At 41.0% G+C, this 19,402-nt stretch overlaps 1 protein-coding gene across 1 annotated transcript in view; it reads left to right on the top strand.

The window, feature by feature from the left end:
- Nucleotides 1-626: 626 nt before the first annotated feature.
- The window catches only part of SMPD3 (sphingomyelin phosphodiesterase 3), a 31,066-nt gene continuing 12,290 nt past the window's right edge, over nt 627-19,402 (top strand). Inside the window, exons 1-2 of the mRNA XM_041459006.1 lie at nt 627-1,958; nt 13,666-13,741. Of these exons, the coding sequence (XP_041314940.1) occupies nt 627-1,958; nt 13,666-13,741 (1,408 nt within the window). The remainder of the gene's footprint in view (nt 1,959-13,665; nt 13,742-19,402) is intronic.

Genomic DNA, 19,402 nt, shown 5'->3' with positions numbered 1-19,402 from the left:
GGAAAACAAATCTGCCAGGCTCCCCCTATTATCAACATCCCAAAATGCCTTTGGCACTGAGTAAATGCCAAGCATTTGTTATTTGGCACTTGACTTGTCCCTTATTTCTTTGAACTCAAACATGTTGCATAAGATTGGTGAAGTTATGCTGAGCTAATAATTGAAACAAAACAAAAAACTCCCAAATCCTCTCTTGATCAACCTTTCCAATTTCCATCTAAATACACTACATGTATTAAGTCTTTAATTTTTGTGAGAAAAACTCAATCTGCTTTAAACTTCCCATAAGTGTTACTTAAGCTTCCAATACTTTTGTCTTTTGTTTCTGCAGGTTTCTGGTTTGCCTCTGGAGAGTTTCATTATGGCAGCTCCCAGTGAACAATGACATCCTTTGACAAATACAGATGCCAAAAAGCCAGACGAAAACCGTGGCCTTGTTTCATTTTTACTCCAACACAGTGAAATGGTGCTCTTAAAGTTTTGTTATTGACTCTCACTGGAAAAAAAAAAACCCCAACAATCTCCTGACTGGACATTTTCCCCAGCCCTCTCCTACTGTTCTTATGGATGCTTGACACAGTGACATCATGTAGTAGGCCCTGAAGTGTTGTCATAACTGAGTTGCAATGGTTTTATACACTTCTCCATTTCCCAACAGCTTTCTGTCAGTTCTGCATTCTTTTTCCTGGGGCCTGATTTTCCCATGTTACTGGCTAGCAGACAGGCTCGTGGGCTCTTTTGTTCCAACCACCTATGAAAAACGTCAAAGAGCAGATGACCCATGCTATTTTCACGCACTCTGCATCATTATTACAACTCCCATCTACCTGGCACTCTTGGTGGCCTCTCTTCCTTTTGCTCTGATTGGCTTCTTGCTCTGGTCCCCGCTGCAGTCAGCCAGAAGACCCTATATCTACTCCAGGTTGAAAGACAAGAACCATGCCAATGGAGCCACACTGCTCACTGAATGGAAGGCAGCAGGGAGTGGGAAAAGCTTCTGCTTTGGCAGTGCCAATGTCTGCCTGCTGCCCGATTCGCTGGCAAGATTTAATAACGTTTTCAATACGCAGGCCAGGGCTAAAGAGATTGGCCGGAGGATCCGAAATGGGGCAAGCAGGCCACAGATTAAAATATACATAGATTCTCCTACCAACACATCCATCAGTGCAGCCAGTTTCAGCAGCCTGGTCTCCCCCCAGGCTGGAGACAACCGCACTGTTAATGCTGGCATCAAAAGGACAACATCAATGGAGTACAAAGGAGACAATTGTGGCTCAAACAACGGCGAGGAGAACAGAGAAGATAAAGGTGGAAGTGGAGAGCCACACGAGGGAGAAGAAAACACTTGCATTGTCCGTATCAATGGAGAGGAGAATGGCCACATGTCAGACACAGAAACAGACACCGTCAATGGCCAGGCTCGTGCCAGTGGCCCCGCAGAACCCTCACTGGAAGGTGATGCAGAGGTCTCAAAAACACCAAACCACAAACAGAAGGAAGGAGATTCTGGGAGTTTAGACAGCTGCTCTGCCTCACGAGAGTCTCTAGTCAAAGTCCGTGTTGGAGATGGTACAGTGGACCAAAGCACTGTCAACAGCAAGCTCCTCTACAAAGCTTCAATCATGAAGAAGACTTCCGTGCGGAAAAAGAAACACACAGATGAGACCTTTGATCATGAGATCTCTGCTTTCTTCCCTGCCAACCTGGACTTTCTGTGCTTGCAGGAAGTGTTTGACAAAAGAGCTGCAGAGAAATTGAAAGAGCAGCTCCATCACTATTTTGAATACATCGTCTATGATGTTGGGGTCTACAGCTGCCATGGCTGCTGTAGCTTTAAGTTTGTGAACAGTGGTCTACTTTTTGCCAGCCGCTATCCTGTTATGGATGCTGCCTATCACTGTTACCCCAATGGAAGAGGAATGGACTCCTTGGCTTCCAAGGGAGCCTTGTTTCTCAAGGTAAGAGCCTTTTTGAAGCTGTAAGTATTGACTCTGTATATGTGGCAAGTTATAAAGTTACATTATTTTCACATTTCTTTAGACTGCAACAGAGGGAATATTAAGATTTAGATTCCGTGATATAACCTAATGGGTTATAGATATAATCTTTATTGGATTTGTAGCCTGAATACTGTGTTAAAATGATGGATCTGTCTGAAACAATGAGGGACTTTTGGAGGAAGAACTCAAGTATGATTTCAACTCTCAAAATTTGAAGTGATTTTCATGCTATTTTAATTTCTTTCTTTACAGAAATCTCTGTAAGAAAATGCATAAATTCTAAGCTTCATAACATGAGTACAGTACAATGAGCATCACTGTTGGAAACCAGCTTGTGCTCGTTGTGTGTTTGTTTGGCAATCAAAAGATGATCAAATGTCTAAATGTCAGTATAATAAAACTGAAAGTATTGCAGTGAAAGGTATGGCTACTCTGCTGTCTTGCTTGCAAAAGAATTAGTAAGGCGAGATATGAAGAAGAATAAACAAGACAAATGTGCCTGGGACACTGGGGAGCGCAGAGCTTTTTTGCGTTATTAACACAGTTTACATAAATTAACTAATGGTAGAGAGAACAGGAAGCCTGGGGTTGTATGTCTGTAAATCAGGAAAAGCAGAAAGTCTGCATTTGCTTTTCCAGGACCTAGTGGCTGTTCATGCTTAACTCCTGGGAGTATCTGGCTGTGCTGCTTCTAACCTGGAAAGTGGACTTCTCTAATTTGTGATTAATCAAGAACCAAAAATTTTTGCCAGAGATCCAAGTCTGTAGACCCCAACCTAGAAAGATCTGAAAATGTCCAAAATAGTGAATTGCAGATTTTGTGATTTAGTCACAGTTTGGAGTGGGTTTCTCTAACTAAATCTTGAACTTTTCTAACATTGGCAAGGTACATCAGATGCTCAAATTACATGTACTTTTTTGTCACTCAGCAAAAGAGATTAATAGTCATTAAGAATATGGATTGTGAATAAGGATCAGTGGGAGGTTTTGTATTCCATTTGTACATTGTACATGTAGTTTTCAATCAAAGCAAAAACTTTTGGTACTATGACTTGTGTAAGAAACCCCCTAAATATTAGAATTTTGGTTCTGATAATAGTTCAGTATTTCATGTACATTGACATAAACGAAAGCCAATCCCTATCTGAATACAGGTTTCCAAAACCTGGATCTAAACTCTCTATGTTGCACTCTTATGTGTTTATAAACAACAAGAATTTATTTTTTCATCACAAATTGCTACAAGTAAAAAACAAACATAGATCTTGTGCAGTATAAATATTTCTGGGGTCACAAAACTACCCTTGAACATATGCATATATTGGGGATTAAGAGATTAAAACCAATCTGTTTTTGACTGCCCATTGCTGAGTCATTGATTTGCCACCCTGCTAGGCAGGCTGCAATGTCTCCATTTCTCTTGCAGAAAATTAAGCCTCTTTTCAAGATTCCACTGGGAAGATGAACTTAATTATGGAACCAAGTTGTTAAATAATGTTACAGTTGAGCAGGGAATAGAGGCCAATTATTATAAAGTTCCAAAGATGACTTCATTCTTTTGAATATAACAGAGTTCTGCCCAGTCATAAGACTGTTTTTCCTCCTGTCTGTGTCATTCTGATATACTTTTTTTATATCTAAAATATTTTTCATTCTATCTTAACATGAATTTACTTTCTCTTTTAATTGTATATTAAATGACCAATTGTACATATTTCATTTCTTTGATGACAGCAACAACATAGAGTAGGAATAATTATTTCATTTTGTCTTTGAAATAAAGTAGGTTTAGAGGCTTTTTCTTGGTGTGGTGCTTAGTCAGCAACTGGATGGGTGTGGACTCCAGAGACAAAAAAACTACATGCAGTAAGTGAAAGCCTGGTTTGTTTTTGAAGTCAGCAGGAATTAGTGCAGTAAGTTCAGAAGCCTCCTGCTGTTCTGCTGGGCAGCAGGAAGCTGGCAGAGGGTACCAGAGCTCTGGGTGGCAGGTGTTCTGGCCAGCACTCTGCCATCCCAAGGGACAGTTTATCTCCCTGCTTCCACGTGGGACTTTTACTGGCCCTTGCAGAATTCTGAATGTCCATAATACCAGCCAGTCCTACACAGAGTTTCTCTGGTTTTAAAGAAAGTAAGAGAGCACCACAGAACAGGAGTGTCCTAACTCCATAGGGGCATGGAGTTGAGCCTCTGTCCTGTGCAAACCCTGGGTTTTTAAGTTTCTGACTCCTGTGGAATGCAGTGTTCCCAATTCTGAAGTAGAAAAGGCATCAATTGAGTTTTGTTTTGGAAAGATACTGTTCCCCTTGCACAGCTTCCATCTCTGAGTAAAGGAGCAGTTGCTCTCTGTGTTGGTTAGAAGCCAAAAGTTGTGCAAAGCAATTGAGGGGAGAAGGCTCATAAGTTTTGAAAATATGGATAAAGCCAGTTAATGTTTCCACTCATGGGGAGGATGGAGTCTTTATTCCAATTATTCTGAACTTTTAAAACACCCAGCATCTAAATTCAGAAGAACGTTCAGAGAAAGGATCTGGTTGTTTTTTAGTAAATATGATGGTCTCATTTCTACAAATAGAACTGTTAGGGAGATAAAGGTCTCAGAACTAAATATTTAAAGAAAGTTGAAATAATTTGAAAATAACAAAACTGCTTTGGGGGACTCTGACACAAACAGCTCCCTACTGCCCTGGTACAAGTGTTTTTCACATTTTTTCATTTTAGAATGGGTTCTGTTTCCCATGAATAAGAAATTATTTTCCATTGCCCTTGTCTTCCCTGCCCTGTCTTCACTACCTAGATTGTAAAGTTCAGGTAGAGATTTGGAAGGATTTGAGAGATTTGCTTAGTCATACAAAATTATTTTACCTGAGAGACTTACAGAGCTCAAGGATTATTATTAGTAGCTGTAATAACAATCAGCTCTTACCCACTGCTTTTCATTCCTATGTCTCAGAGTGCATAATGAAGAAAGGTCAATATCTGCTTAATGGAAGAAGAAACTAAAGTACAGGAAGGTAAAGTGATTTGATTGTGGCTTAACACCTAGGGTGTCACAACCAAGGAGCCAACTTGGAAGTAAATTACAGAGGCTTTTAGAAGTTTCATGCTACCTAACAGCTATCTGGAGACCTGTGCAAAGGAAGTCTCCTAAGGATGTCTGCCACAAAAGGTGCTACTGCTGGCATTTTCCTCACAGAGATCAGACTGGTTTTTCCATCTGTAGAGGCTGTTGCTTTCCAGGTCAGGATGAAGACATGAGGATGACGTAGTTGTGAGGAGCCATTTTCTGCAAAGAGGACTAATTTGCATTTGGCACTTGGAACTCTTCAAACTCTACCAGTGCTTTTGTCTACAATCTGAGGGTCTCATTGGCATGTAAGAAAAACATGATCACTGAAAAAATAGCATATATGAAGGGGGAAAATGTCACATCCTGGTGACAGTTTCATGTCTGAAGTGTTAAACCATTGTTCCTAGTTACCACTAAAGACTCGGAGGAGAAGTTAGCAAATACATAAATCAGCCAATCCATTTTCATACTTTGGGCCCTTGGGAGACTCTGCTGAGACTCTCTGTTCCAGCATGGCATTTCACATTAATTTAAAATGCTGAAGAGAAGAGCCCTGGAGTCACTTTGTAGGTTTTATAACTTCCATTGTCTCTGCTGCTGCTCAGCTGCAGACAGAGGTGGGAAGGGGGCCTGGCACAGCCCCTGTGCTGGTGACTGGCACTGAAAAGATGGCTTGGACAGGTCTGTCTGGAGCATGGTGCAGATTGCAGCGGTCTCAGCTCCTCTGCAGCCGCAGCTTTGATGATGTTAATGCACTGTAGTTGTGATGGATTTAAAGGGAGGTATAAAATATACATCCTTTTCAGACACTGGATGTAGATTTTCAAAATCAGCATTGTCAAATCAAGTTTAAAAGGTGTCAATGAGTGCTGAGCAGAAATTGTGTAATGCATCACCTGTCTGTAATTTACTAGATGGTTTAAAAATGTCAACATCCCTCTTTAGACAGAGGATCTAGTGTGGAGCCTTGGTTATGCTGTGCCAGGGATGCTGTGTGAGTTTTGGACAGTAGATGGAAAGCATCCTTAACTTGACCTGGTGAATTTGTCCATATTTTTCCAGGTGTAGCAATCTAATAAAAACTCATTTTTGCTGACAAATTTCACCTCTCTTATCCTTATATTGTAATATTTGTAACAATAATGTAAATCTAAGCTAGATTGCAGATGCACAGTCAGAATAGGGAGGTGAGTGAAAGAGGCATCATTCTCAAAATGGCTGTTGCCTGAGAGAGAAGTTTTGGAGACTTATTCCTCCCAATGGGTCTGGGAGATACAGATGGTGTGTAGAAGGCTGTGCTTCCTACTGTTCCTAGTAGGAAACTATTCTGGGGTTTGGCATCTGCCAAAAGAGTCAATTTTAGCAAAAATAAGAATTCTAAGTTAAAACAGAGTATGTGAGCATAATGCAAAACTGCAGTCTGATGTGGGAAGTTTGAACAGTTAATAGTATTCTTCAAAATCAAAAGGAAAAAGAATGTCTTGTGCATTTTGCTAGATTTCTGGAAGAAGTTGTTTTTAATTAATATTAATTCCTAAGGTTATTAACAGATTTACTTTTCAAGTTCTCTGAAAATGAAGGCTGTTCTCAGGGAGTACAGTAATTGTGCAGAGAACATGTTATTATTCATTGCTTAAAGGAAACCTAGCAACCTTTGCTCTGTGTGCAAAGCTCAACTTGTTTTCCAAAGAGCTGATATGGTGGTAACAGATGGTAGAAGGAGCAGCAGCTCTGATTGCAAAACTGTTTTGAAGCACAATTTTTACTGTTTTCTCCTCTCAAGGAGCCTGCTTTGTGTGAGAAAATGAGGGTTCCCTAAATTCACCTCTGTGATTCTCCCTTTTGATATTTCTGGTGCAGATGCAGATTTCACTTGGGTGATTTAAGCTGCCTTTGCTGTCCCAAGCCAGCCCACATGAGCTGTGCCTGGGGGTGCAGGGGCAGCTGCTGCAGTTCCTCACTGGGTTGAGGGGGAGATTTTGGACCTCAGGATTGCACAGAAAAGGGGAATGGCTCCTTTCTGCCCCCAGCCAAAGAACACCTAGAGTTTCCAGTGGTTAGATTTTCTTGTCCTTGATCAGTTGTCCAGTACCTACAGTTATCCCAAGATGTATGAAAGAAATGTCTAGTGCTGCTCATGAATTTGTTTAGATGACTCTAAAGCTGTGCCATTTAAGGCAGGAGGATAACCTAAACATTTTCCACATGCTGAGTTTCTGCTGTAAAATGTTAATGCAGGAATTGGATGGAGTCCAATGAACTGAGACTTTTTTAAAAAAAGAACCAAAAAAAAAGACTACCATGGCACTGTACCATGTTCCTTCACTTTGATATAATTAATGTTATTAATCATGGTCCTTTTCCCCTTCATTAACGGGGATAAATAAAAACTGTTGTGCAGATTGAAATACAGATTTGAGAAAATGTGAGTCGTGGGCTTTATCCTCTTCAGAAGAGGAAGAGCTCTTCATTTGTGGCACCAATTTACAGCCACTTTCCCTCATATATACGTTTAATGACGCTTTGCCAAATAACAAATTCTCTGAGTTCATGGAACAGTAATTGTTGCACATGGCAGGTGGGAAAAAACAGGATTCTGAAATAATCAAGTGCAAATGTAGCTAGAAAGAATTGCAGAGCACCACCGAATTTTCAGCTGATTTCTATAGCATTTTAAACTTGTTCAATATACTTTGAAAACATGTTTATTATAATAAATTAGGGATTTAACTAATGTGTTTTCTTTAGAAGCTGCTACATATTTCAGAAGGCAAAAGGCAGAGCTGTTGAAGGATGGAAAATAAGATCTTTTTGCACCATGTCTCAGCTAACCAAAAATACACCTTTCTTGGGAGTTATGACTAATCTAAGTCCTCTCTGTGGAACAGGAATGTTTGAAGTGGGAATGGGAGTAGCTGCAAGTTCTCCTTGGCATCTTCTCTTAGCAGTGTCCCAGTTAGGTTCTTAATGCTGCCTCTCCTGCTTGTATTGGAAATTTGCTGAAATGGGAAAAAAGTCCAGGAGCGGTTGATACGATTTGGAAGATTACAGAAATGTTGCACTGGAAAGAAAACAAATTGTGGTTTCCATTTCTTTCTTTTCCCTTCCTCACTGTTAACTCATTATAATTGCATTGGATTACATAATGACATCCCCACTGCAGTGGAATAGGGAGACACAGAGCTCATCCCAGGGCACCAAGTGTGTGTGGAAATGCCACTCCTTGTGCATGTGCAGCTGCTTTATCCACAGCAATTCTGTTGAATCTCAGGCTCTTTTTAAGGGAGCTCCCCTTGAACTTAAACAATATTGGCTACGTATGGTAAGACGAATATTTCTGTGGGAGTAAGTCACTGTCACATCGACTGTAAATTCTGTTTCTGTGCCCTGCACTTACTCTCTGTCTGAGGTGTTTTATTTCCAACACAAAGAGTTACTCAAGGCCCCTGTGCAGATGACGTTCTTTACAAATGCCATGTTCATACTTCTGTTCATAGGGAGAGAGGGGGTTTTTTTCTCCCCAGTGGATGCAGAGGTTCTTTCAACCTGGTGAGTTTTTCTTTATAACATGACCATCATTAGTGTGGTTCCTGCCATGACTGTGAATTAATTTCCTGTAGAGCTCTGTACTTTGGTGACTTATCCTCTTCAGAGGAGCCCTGCAGGGAGCAGTACCATGGTTACATTTATTTCAGTGGCAAAACTGACACTTCCATGGTCACCTAAGTGGATGAAATGGAAGGTTTTGCTCATTTACAGCCCAAGATGTGATTAAACTGTACTGGCTGAAGCTGGAGCTAGGCTGTGGAGATCCCAATTTACCTGAAGAAGTCTCAGTGTTACAGGCAGGTTATTTACCTTTCCCAGCTCTGGCTTTATTGGCCACATGGAGATTCTGGGGTAGCAGACCTTGTGAAGAACTTTTTCCATGAGGATGCCAAAACTTTAGCTGTCATCTGGTTTGCATACCAGGATTTGCTTCCCCTGAAGGGAGAGGCAATCACATGTGCTTGGACTTGTATGTAAATGACTCCTTTGTTTTGGAGGGTACACGTTTAAGAAACTATTTTATTTTTGAATGGCTCCCTCCTGGCAAAGTGAAGCTGCTAGAAAATGTCACTAAAGATTAAGTTCTCCTCATAACAAATGTTTTGGTTTTGTGTACATGTTATTGGTCATTATTTGAGATTCTAGACTGATTCTTTAATCAGGTGAGATTTCTCATACACAATTCAAGTTTTTAATCATTAAGGAGCATTTACTTCAGAGCATCTGATGATTTACTAACACAGCAATGACCTGTCTGAAGCTGTTTTTCAAGGTGGTAAAGAAATGGCCCAGTACTGAAGTAGCATTCTCATGGGTTTTGTTCAAGTATCTGTTGATGCTTTTCTTGACATCCAGATGTGATAGAATTGTTTTGCACTGCTGAAACAGATGTGTGTAAATATAAACTCTTAAGAGACAAGGTATTTGTCAACTTTGCAGCTTTGTATACTTACTGTGCCAGCATATGGGAAACATGAGATGTGCAAGATTTTCCAGTTAGCCCAGGAAATTCCCATGATAGCAAGCAGTGTGATTAAATTTCAAGTTATTTTTCCCTGCTGTAGCTCTAAAATTTCAGTTCTTGCTACTCATTAGGTTTTTTTCCTCTCAACAAGAATTTTTCTGCCATAACCTTGTTGCCTTGATTTCTTTCATGGTCCATTTATTACTGATACCAGTCTCAGTGGAGGACAGACCACTCCTCCGTCATGTAGGACAAGCTTTTGCAAAACAATTCTAGGAATATCCCCAGTCTTGCACAGCATAGTCCCAGCGTGGTGTCTCCAACAGATTGTACTAATGTGCTGTGGCACTGAGATGAAATCTTTTAATAAAATGTACTTGATGTCAAGTACTTTTGTGTGCTTTACACAGCCAGTACTTGGAAAACAAAAATTCAGAGTGGTCAGTTTTGCATTTTGTTATTTCATTCACAGGAAGGGGACAAATATAAATATGCAGCAGCAGAAAATTTTGGCATTTTGGATTCCAAACACACCCTTAATAGGATTTCCCCCTTAAGGGAAAAAGTCTCTTTCCCATATATAATGAGCTTTTTATGCCCCCCTCCCAAGAGCAAACAAAATGTAATGGTCAGTGGTGTAACAGGGATCTGAATCCACTCTTAGCTTCTCAATGTTTGACTAATTTGATTATTGCAAATCTAGTGAGAATTGGAATAAATTTTGCATATTTCAGCATAACTGTGAAAAAGGCTAATTTTTTTAATGTGAAAATTATATAACTGGACACTTTAGTAAACCACAAGTATGTTCTGTCAGTTTTAATTTTACCTCTAGATTTTAACAGGTTGTCACATAACTTTTTCCTCCTGTGATCATTTTAAAATAAATATTTTAAAACATTGGGACCTTATATTTAGATATTTTCTTCCTGTACATTTCCAAACACAAAGAGGAATGGCTCATGGCACAACAAACACTGTATGGTGATTTTTAGAAACAGTGCCTGAAGTAGGTCCCTGCAGAAGGATGATTCAATAAATGTGTTATTGACACACAGCTACTGATGTAGAGCAGCTGAGGTGAGCTAAAGTCAGGCTTATGGTGACAGAGCCACTCTGGCTCATTTGTTTACATATATTTCCTTTGTAAATGTGACTGGAGATGCTTCTTCTGTGTTAAGCAGCTAAAATTATATTTGTGAAGTGCTGACTTGGTGTGGTGGAAGCAGAGCCCTCGTGCCAAGGTCCACGTTGGAGGCTCAGCTGGAGCCCTGTCCTCCTGCCACGTCGCTGCCCCGGCAGCATCCAGGACAGCCTGGAAAATGCAACATCTGAAATAGCTACTTGGCCACACAAAAGAATGCTTTCATGTAGAATTACAGGGCTTGTAGTATTTCAGAGGTCAAGTAGGTTTCCTGTCTGCACAACCCACAAGCCTTGTCCATCTGTAAAATACCAAACTAGATTGAATAAACAGACTTTTCTTACTATTTTATTTCAGATTGTATTTAATACAGTAATGCCTCTACTGTAGCTGGGAACTGACTAGGAGGATGCAAAGGTATTTATTTACTCTCCAAGTAGTCACAAATATTTGCTTCCATTATGATTTTACTCAGTTTAGTGGTTGCCATCAGTACTGCCTCTCAAAAGAAACTACAAGCCCCTAAAAGTCAAAAAAGCTGGAGGAAATGTGAAATCTGGGAGACGAGCTGCTTTGGATGCACTTCCATGCTGGCTTTTTCCAAGGAAATTCTAATTATGTTAATGTCTTCAGCTCTTGCTTTTAAGCTTTATTTTTTAATCAGCAGAGTGTTTATGAAAGCCCCTTCCTCTCCCCGTGGGACTGTGTGTTCCAGCAGAGCTCTGGGGTACCATGCCCGTGGGCATTTGCTGTGCTCAGCCCCACCATAGAGCACAGGCAGGCTTCATCCTGGGCCATTTCTTACAATTCTTTGTGAGCAAAAGATCCCAAGTCCATCTCAGCACAGATGAGCACACAGGCACACTGAACAATACACATTTATTCATGATTAATGGAAATTAGCATGATCCTATGCACAAGTTGGTTGAGGAGTACAGGGCCTTGTCAGGCACTCCATTAAGGCTGCACAGGAAAGTCTAAAGTCAGTTTGAGCTCACTCTTTTTCTCAATTGGGCTATAATTTATGTTTGGATGTTCAGCTTTTACAATTAAATATTTTCTGCTTTTTGAATAGAAATGCTGGAACGATTCCATCTGCTTTAGTCAATAAGGGGATTATAAGGAGCACATTCCCACTCTAAGGCAGAACAATTTATGTGCAGTGTTCTCCTTCCAGACTGGTGACACTGAAAGGTGTGTGGCATCCATACTTGTCCTCTGCTGCAGGAACACTGCACAATTGCAGAGAAGTGGAGTTTATAGTTTAGGGAGTTTTTAATAGTGTTGAAGAGAAACCCTGATTTTGAATTACTAAGTTTGGAAGAGATGGTTCATTCCCATGCCTGTCCCAGACAGCAGAGGAAATAAACTGTTTTCCACTTTCCTGCTGGAATGGCATATGTTGCATAAAAAAGTTGGAGAGAAAGCTCCTTATGGTTCAGCAGTGACCCTGAGATGTCCAGGCAGGAGGGAGAGGTGTGTGCAGTGCAGCTCCTGCAGCAGTCCCTGACAGCCATCCAGCACAGCTGCCCATCCTCTGAGACTGCTGCAGTCTTGGGAGAATCTCCTCCTCTGGGGCTGGATGCACCAGTGACTGCCTGTGTTTGCCTTGGCTCCCTCTGCCTCCCTGGAGCAGGTTAGCTGAATGGGAACAGCAATAAGAACACCATCAATATCCATTTGTAAAACTGTCTAAAAAAGGACTGAACAGACTGAGGACAGAATAATGCCAGTTGTTTATTACCTACTCCCCTGGCTGGCACAAACCCTCAAAGTTAACAAGGCATTGTTAAGTACAAATGACTTCTAAATTCACTTACTGCAAAGCTGCCTTTTCAGTTATAAAATATATCAGCTGGTTCTTGAATAGCTGAAAATCAAGAAAACCAACCAAGCTGACAAAATTGTGCCCATATGAAATGGAGCTCTGCTTGTTATTTAGAGGTGTCAGATAAAATTTGAGCCTAGTCTTGTGAAGCAGAGTCATCTGTGGTGGTGTTTTCTGAGCTCTGGGTACAACTTTCCTCTGTGGGCATTTTCTTTAATTCATGCAGTGTTGCCACTTAAACTGTCAACAAGAAAACCATAGACTCAAACCAGTTTCTTGCTACAATCCAAAAATTATCCATTTATCACTGGGAATTTTGATTTGCAGCTAAGTCCTGAACTGCCAAAATTCTCAATAGAGTTGAAAACCTAAAACAGAACTTGATTTTAATTTGCTTTTGCGTCTACCTGCAAGAACATTTTTAAAGAATTGTAGTTTAAGATATAGATTAGGAATTATATTATATTCCAGCTTCCCTGGAAGCTCTTCCTCTTCTGTGTGGAAGAACAGGATTCCACACAGTGTTTTCTGTCTGCTTGACAGGCATGGGGGCTGCTGCTATGAGCTGAAGGAGGCAAACACTGCTGAGGCACACCAAGGCCCCCAACACCTTTGCAGAAGAATGTAAAAAATCCATCAAAATCCAAAACTTACTGTGGAATAGAGAAAACATGATCAAACCCAATATTTATTTAATATTTAATCCTTTTTCCTGGCATTTCTCCTTTCATATTCTTGTCATACACAGGCAGCAAGAAGCAGGCTGCTGGTAATTCTGGTTTATAAGGCACTTGAGTGGTGAGCCTGAATTGTACATAGGAATGAGAGCTGGGACAGGGAACCAGTGGGACTGCAAAAACAGGAGAAAGTAACATTTTTTTATGTGTTGCAGATCAAAATCCAAACACCGAACATGGTGATGTGCAAAGGGTCAGTGTGCTGGCCACAAGCCTTAGTAAGATCAGGAAGCCTCAGTGTGTGTCTCTAGAAGTTTTTTCTCGTTTCAAAATGGAGTTGGCTGGAAAGAATGGTAAAAAAGGCTGCTCAGATTGGCTTGGAAGTAGAGTTGTATGAGCCCTTCCATTAATCACCTTTTTATTTCTTCCCTTCCAGGTGCAAGTGGGAAGTACACCTCAGGACCAAAGAATTGTGGGATACATTTCCTGCACTCACTTGCAAGCTATTGCAGGTACTGTCCTAAGATTCATATCTTTGTTTGTCACTATTTCCAGGCCTGGGGTGGTAATTTTGTGCACAAGAGCAATAGTGCAAAGAAGGGTAGACAAGTATCTCCAACCCTTCACATCTTCAGTCTCAGAGTAATTACTATGGGGCACAAACAAAAACTATCCCTTGGGAACTTCTTTTTGCTCCCTCTTAACAAATACTGGTATTTCAGAAATGCATTACTATCATTGTTACTCAACACCATTTAACAACCCATAATGTGAGTGTCAGCATATAAACAAAAATTTCTTTTTATATAACTGGGGGATAATCAGAAGTTACATGTTGGGACAGTAATTCTAGCTGCTGATTTCTGGTGGAAAAAGCCAAAATTCTCTGGCTTTTGACCAGCAAATTTCATCCCTAAATGACTAGCAAGTTAATATACTCACTGGAAAATTCTCTTGCTCGTATGTTTTAAAGCAGTTCTGTACAGAGTAGGTATAGTTATAAAAACCAAATCTACAGACCTTTACTTTGAGTATGATCAGCATTTTATTTAGCCAGAGGGCTGGACACCCTTCCTTCATTACACATGGCTGTGACTCCTGTGCTGCTGGGAGCAGGACAGCCCTGCCAGAGTGGCTGCTGCCAGCCCATGTGCTGGGACCCGGCGAGCCAGGGCTGCACGTGGCTGCGAGCCCCGTGTGAGCGTGGGGGCTGCTCTGCTGCTCCAGCCCTGCCTCAGCCACACACGGGCCTGGGAACAAAACTGCCAGTCCCTCAAGTCCATTAGAGACACTGGATGGTTCTAAAAAAGATTAATGAATTTTTCAGCTTCTTTTTAACAATGTAACATCCTTCTCTGCTTTTCTATTTTTAACTTACGGTAATGTACTGTGAGATTGCTGAGATTTATTGCTGTTCCAGTTTAGTTTAGTTTTGTGGGTTTTGTTTCTAGTTTTCAGTCCTGTGCATTTTTACTACCTAGTCCTGTATTCTCAGTTAGTCCTTCATAACCACATTGTGAAATCCCTAAAATTTTAAAGAGGAAGAGGGGGGAGGGAAGAAGAAAGGGGAAGTAACGTTCTATTTACAAAGTCAACCTAAAGTTTGTTCAAGGGTAAAACACAATCTTTTATTTTCCTGCTTTGTATTTTTAGGCTTATCTGGTTCAAACTACATTCAGCTAGAGCAGACAATGATTTAAGAGTCTGTCCCTAGATATATTGTATTTGTTTATGTAATGAAATGGAAAACTAAACTTCGTAAGTTTGGCAGAGCTGTGCTTTCTGATTTGCATCACTTGATTCATAACATTCATGCATTAAACAAATTATCCAAACCCCCAGTTTAACGATGTAAAGATGTGTATCTATAAAAACAAGCAGTGTTTAAAAGGTCAGCCATTTAAATTATCTTGTCACACATGGCTGAGTGCAACCTGGTTTCCCTTCTAGGATACGTAAACTTACACTTGACAGTTCCGATACTTACATAAGTATAAAGTGAAATGATCCAACTGCTTATGATCAGGGACAAGAAGCTAATGCTTTTCTCAAGGTATGTGCTGGCTCAACTCTGTTCTGAGCAATTACTGTTTGTTCAGACCTGACCCTCAACTTTTTCAAGAAATGTTAGAATTAGATGTAGCTTTTCCTCTCAGGTCTCTGCCTGGTACTGGTTGCTGCTATGAAGAAGCTCTTTATTTCCATTATGGAAATAGCTGCATTTCAGTGACAAATGAAGGGATCCTTTAATGAGATTTGATGTAATTATTTTGCAAGGCTGTTAATTTTACATGGTTCTTTTATGTCTGTTGATTAGCCAGTGATTAATGTTCTGGACAGGTTTTGCTGCCTTGAATCCACCCACATCCCGAGTCCCATTGAGTCACGGCTCTCAGACACCCCAGCAAGCCATCAGTAGAGTTAGCCTCAAGCTATTCCAGCCCCATCTGAAGCCTGCTGGATGCTATCTCACAACCTGCTCCCATCCCTGTTCTGCACTGAGTGTGAATGTAGCCATTGGAAGCCAGCTGCTGGGAACCCACACTTCTCCAGCCCCAGTTTCAGGCTCCCAAGCCTCTCAGTGTTTGAGGCTGCGGTGGTGGTGCAATCAGGAGTAGCTCCAGTGCTGACATCCTTAGGCAGTGATTCCACAGGTGTCCCTGAAGTAGCAGAGCCTGTGTGTCCCCAGCAGGGCAGCCTGTCCTGCCCTGTTGTAGGCTGTGCTGTACTTGGCTGGGGACCTGACCCAGCTGAGAAGGAACCCAGGAGAATAAAAGGGGGCTTTGTTCCTTTGGGTTTTTTCTTTGGTGTATTTTATTTCCTCAGTCTACCCTGGATTAAGTGTTACAAGTGCAGGGGTCTGCACACACTCAGGTGCGACACAGCCTGTCTCACAGCTGAGCTGAAGCCTTGGGTTTGTGACTTGGAAACAATTTTTCCTTGTGATTAGGCTTTACACCCTACACTCTGCAAGTTCTTTTTGCTCTTCTTCCCCAGGTTCCCTGCCAATATATCCCATACTGCTCTGCCTCCACTAGATTTTTTAATTTCCTGTGACTAGGCCTGTATGTGCTTTGTCCTACAATCACAGTGCTCCTTCCAATGTCTTTCAGAATAGCATAGAACAGTCAGTGTATAATTTTTCCTGAGTTCTAACTGAAGCCAAGGTTTCATTCAAGTGTTTTCAAAGTGAATGGAAAGGGCAAGTATGATTATTCTACAATGAACAAGGGTGAAGTATTTATTTATGCTGGCTGAAATTTCCCATATTACCCTTTCATCCTTCTACAAAATTTGAAGCTGAAAGGAGCTTTCAGAGAATTCAGAAATGCTGACTGCAGGAGCCCATCACAACACAATTATGTGCATTTTTCCAGGCCAGTTACTGAAGAAAAGAGTGCAGAACAATTAGCACAAATCTCTGTTCTTTGGCTAATCCCTGGTGGCAGTCAGATCACTGATTCTATCTGAATGTTTAAGAAGCTGAACCTTTGCTGGGAGTTACCACCTAGTTCTCTTCTGCTAGTATTTACTGAAATGTCTTTTTCCCCGAGTGTACTGGATGCAACTTTGGCTTCTCTTCTACTTGGTGTCTGATGAGTTCACTTATCTTAATCTCCTCACTTATCTCTTCATCTCTTGATCAAGTTATTGATCATTGGGAGCTGCTGAGACTGGGTCTGAGTAGTAACTTTTGCATGTGGATACATGCAGCACCTGCTGAGAGCTGCAGTGAGCTGGACAATACTGATCTCAAAAAACAATTACATTCAAGTCATTCATTAGAGGAATTCATTAGAGAGATCCCATCTTGTGTCCTGGAAATGGAGCTGACTCTATGCCCCTGCTCCCAGTAGTGCCCTGAAGAGCAACTACTTCTATGACCTCTAGTGGGATAGCCAGGGATGCTGGGCTGCCAAAAGTGCACACTTGGCTAAAGACAGATGGAAGTCATGTTCCCAGAGCTCCAAGGTTTACCTGTCGAGCCCTGAGGTTAAAAGCTGTGCAGAGCTGTTACAAAGGCTCAGCATCCTCAGACAGAGGTGTATGTCACAATGCAGCTAACGCTTTCCTAGTAACAACAATGAATCTTATCAGATACAACATCTGTTGCCTGTGTGTCTCTTGTTATTCCCAAGATTTTTCTGCTGGAGAATTTTACCTTTTTGTGTTTCAGTTAAGTGGGTATTCTGTATTTTTTTGTGCTGATCTGGGACAGGTTGCTGCCTGAGTTTTATGCCCATGTGATAATGGGCCTGTTATTTTATTTTTAATTTGGTGAAGCCATGCCAGATGGATAATTCACAGAAAATGAGTGAAACATCCTTGGCCATTCAGGAATGTAAAAGCACTTCTTAGAAAATAAAGCAATTTATGTAATTGGGACCTTGTGGGAAATGAGATTTTACTGCATTCTTTCCAACAAGCACCATGCTTAAAAGCTCCTTATGAGGAAACAATGGCAGGTCAGAAAAAGTACAGCCTGAGGAGAGGAGACAGGAGAGGAAGATTCAGATGCTGCAAAAGGAGGACAGTCCATGAATTTGAATGAGATTCACCAGGAAAGAGAAAGCTGGGACAGTTCAGGAGGAGAAAGCTCTTGTCCAAGTGTAAATACCTGATAGGGGGGTGCAAGGAACATGGAGGCAGCCTCTCCTCACTGGGCTCCAGTAATGGGACAAGAGGCACTGGGCACAAACTGAAATGCCATTTAAAACAGAAAAATGTTTTTTTATTGCAAGGATGATAAAGCTCCAGAATAGGCTACCCAGAGGATATGGAGTCTCCAACTATAGAGATTTTCAAGACCTGACTGGACATGTCCTGAACAACATGCTGCAGGTGATCCCTGCTTGGGCAGAAGGGTTGGACTGGAGGATCTGCAGAGATTCTATCCTCTCACATTCCATGAATCTGTAATTTCTCCCCTATCTGTAGCTAAGCAGGAAGGATCTCTTAGTCACGCACACCTTTTGTAGTGAGGGTCACCTGCTCCAGGCTCCATTTATTCCATGTGACCTATTTCCTGTGCTTTTGTTCAGCTCCATCTTCACTGTGGGGCTTTCTTGTGCTGTCATTGCAGGGGCTTTCCCAAGCTGTGTGAGTAGGGTACAATGGGAACCCGAGGTACAAGTAATTAGAAACTGTAGGTTAGGGAATAGATCTGGAAAACACATCTGCTTTTATATTATACCCCAGCTGGTAAAGGTTTGTTAGGAGTAACACAAACAGAAGGAAAAAATCCATTTCTTTGCTGTTGGAATTACCAGCCTGAAGAGATGAGTCAGTGTCAGAACCTAATTTAAACCTTTACCAAGTCATGGTTTTTTTCAATATATCTTTTAATTGTTTAGCATCATATCAAATAATCCTTGGTAGAACATTTCTGATTCTGTTTGCATTTATCTGTGGTTTAACACCTTCCTGCTCACCCCTGCCCGGAGATGATGTTGAAATTCCAACCTTTCACAGGGCAGTAGCAGTAGGAAGGTGAAGTCCTTGTGGCTGGAGCCTGTGTGTGCTAACGCAATGACACCGCTAATGCTGCAGAGCTCACTTTTTAAGAGTCTCTAAAGAGTCCTGGTGACAGCTGCAGTTGAGATGAGTGATTAATAAACTGTGAGGGTGCAGAATTAAATATTCACCATCTCCACAGTGGCCTCTGAAAGAAGCTCTGGACATACATAAATAAACAGGTTTTACAAAGTAGTAAATTATGTCAAAGTAAAATTCTGCTCAGACTAAGTAATTTTGGGCTTGCTGCTCTTCCTTCTGATTCTGGCATTTGAAAACAAATATTTTATTTTGAAGAAAAGTGATGTTGTTCTGACTTGATATATCTTTAAAAGTCTGAAACAAGCAAAATTTTAGCTGTTAACTCTAGGGACAGTAAAAACAAAACAAAAGGAAAGACACTATGGTAAAGAATTGTTTCTAGAATGTATCTTTCTGCTCCTTTGTCCACATCAAAATGATTTGCTGTATTCATTGGAAGAGAGATACAGTAATCATTTCTTGTCAGACTTCATGTCATCTGATGTGCTTGAAGTTAAGTGTGGTTAGTTGCTATAATTAAAGAGCTGTTTTGCGTGTCAGATGGTTCCATTTGGCAACCAATCAATCTCAGCCCTTCCATGCAGAACAGGGCACATCCTGGTGTAACTTCCCAGAAC

The sequence above is a fragment of the Pyrgilauda ruficollis genome, unplaced genomic scaffold (assembly GCF_017590135.1).
Source record: "Pyrgilauda ruficollis isolate IOZ18807 unplaced genomic scaffold, ASM1759013v1 scaffold13, whole genome shotgun sequence".
NCBI lineage: Eukaryota > Metazoa > Chordata > Aves > Passeriformes > Passeridae > Pyrgilauda > Pyrgilauda ruficollis.
The sequence above is the reverse complement of the archived record's forward strand: the minus strand, read 5'-3'. Positions and strand labels throughout refer to the sequence as shown.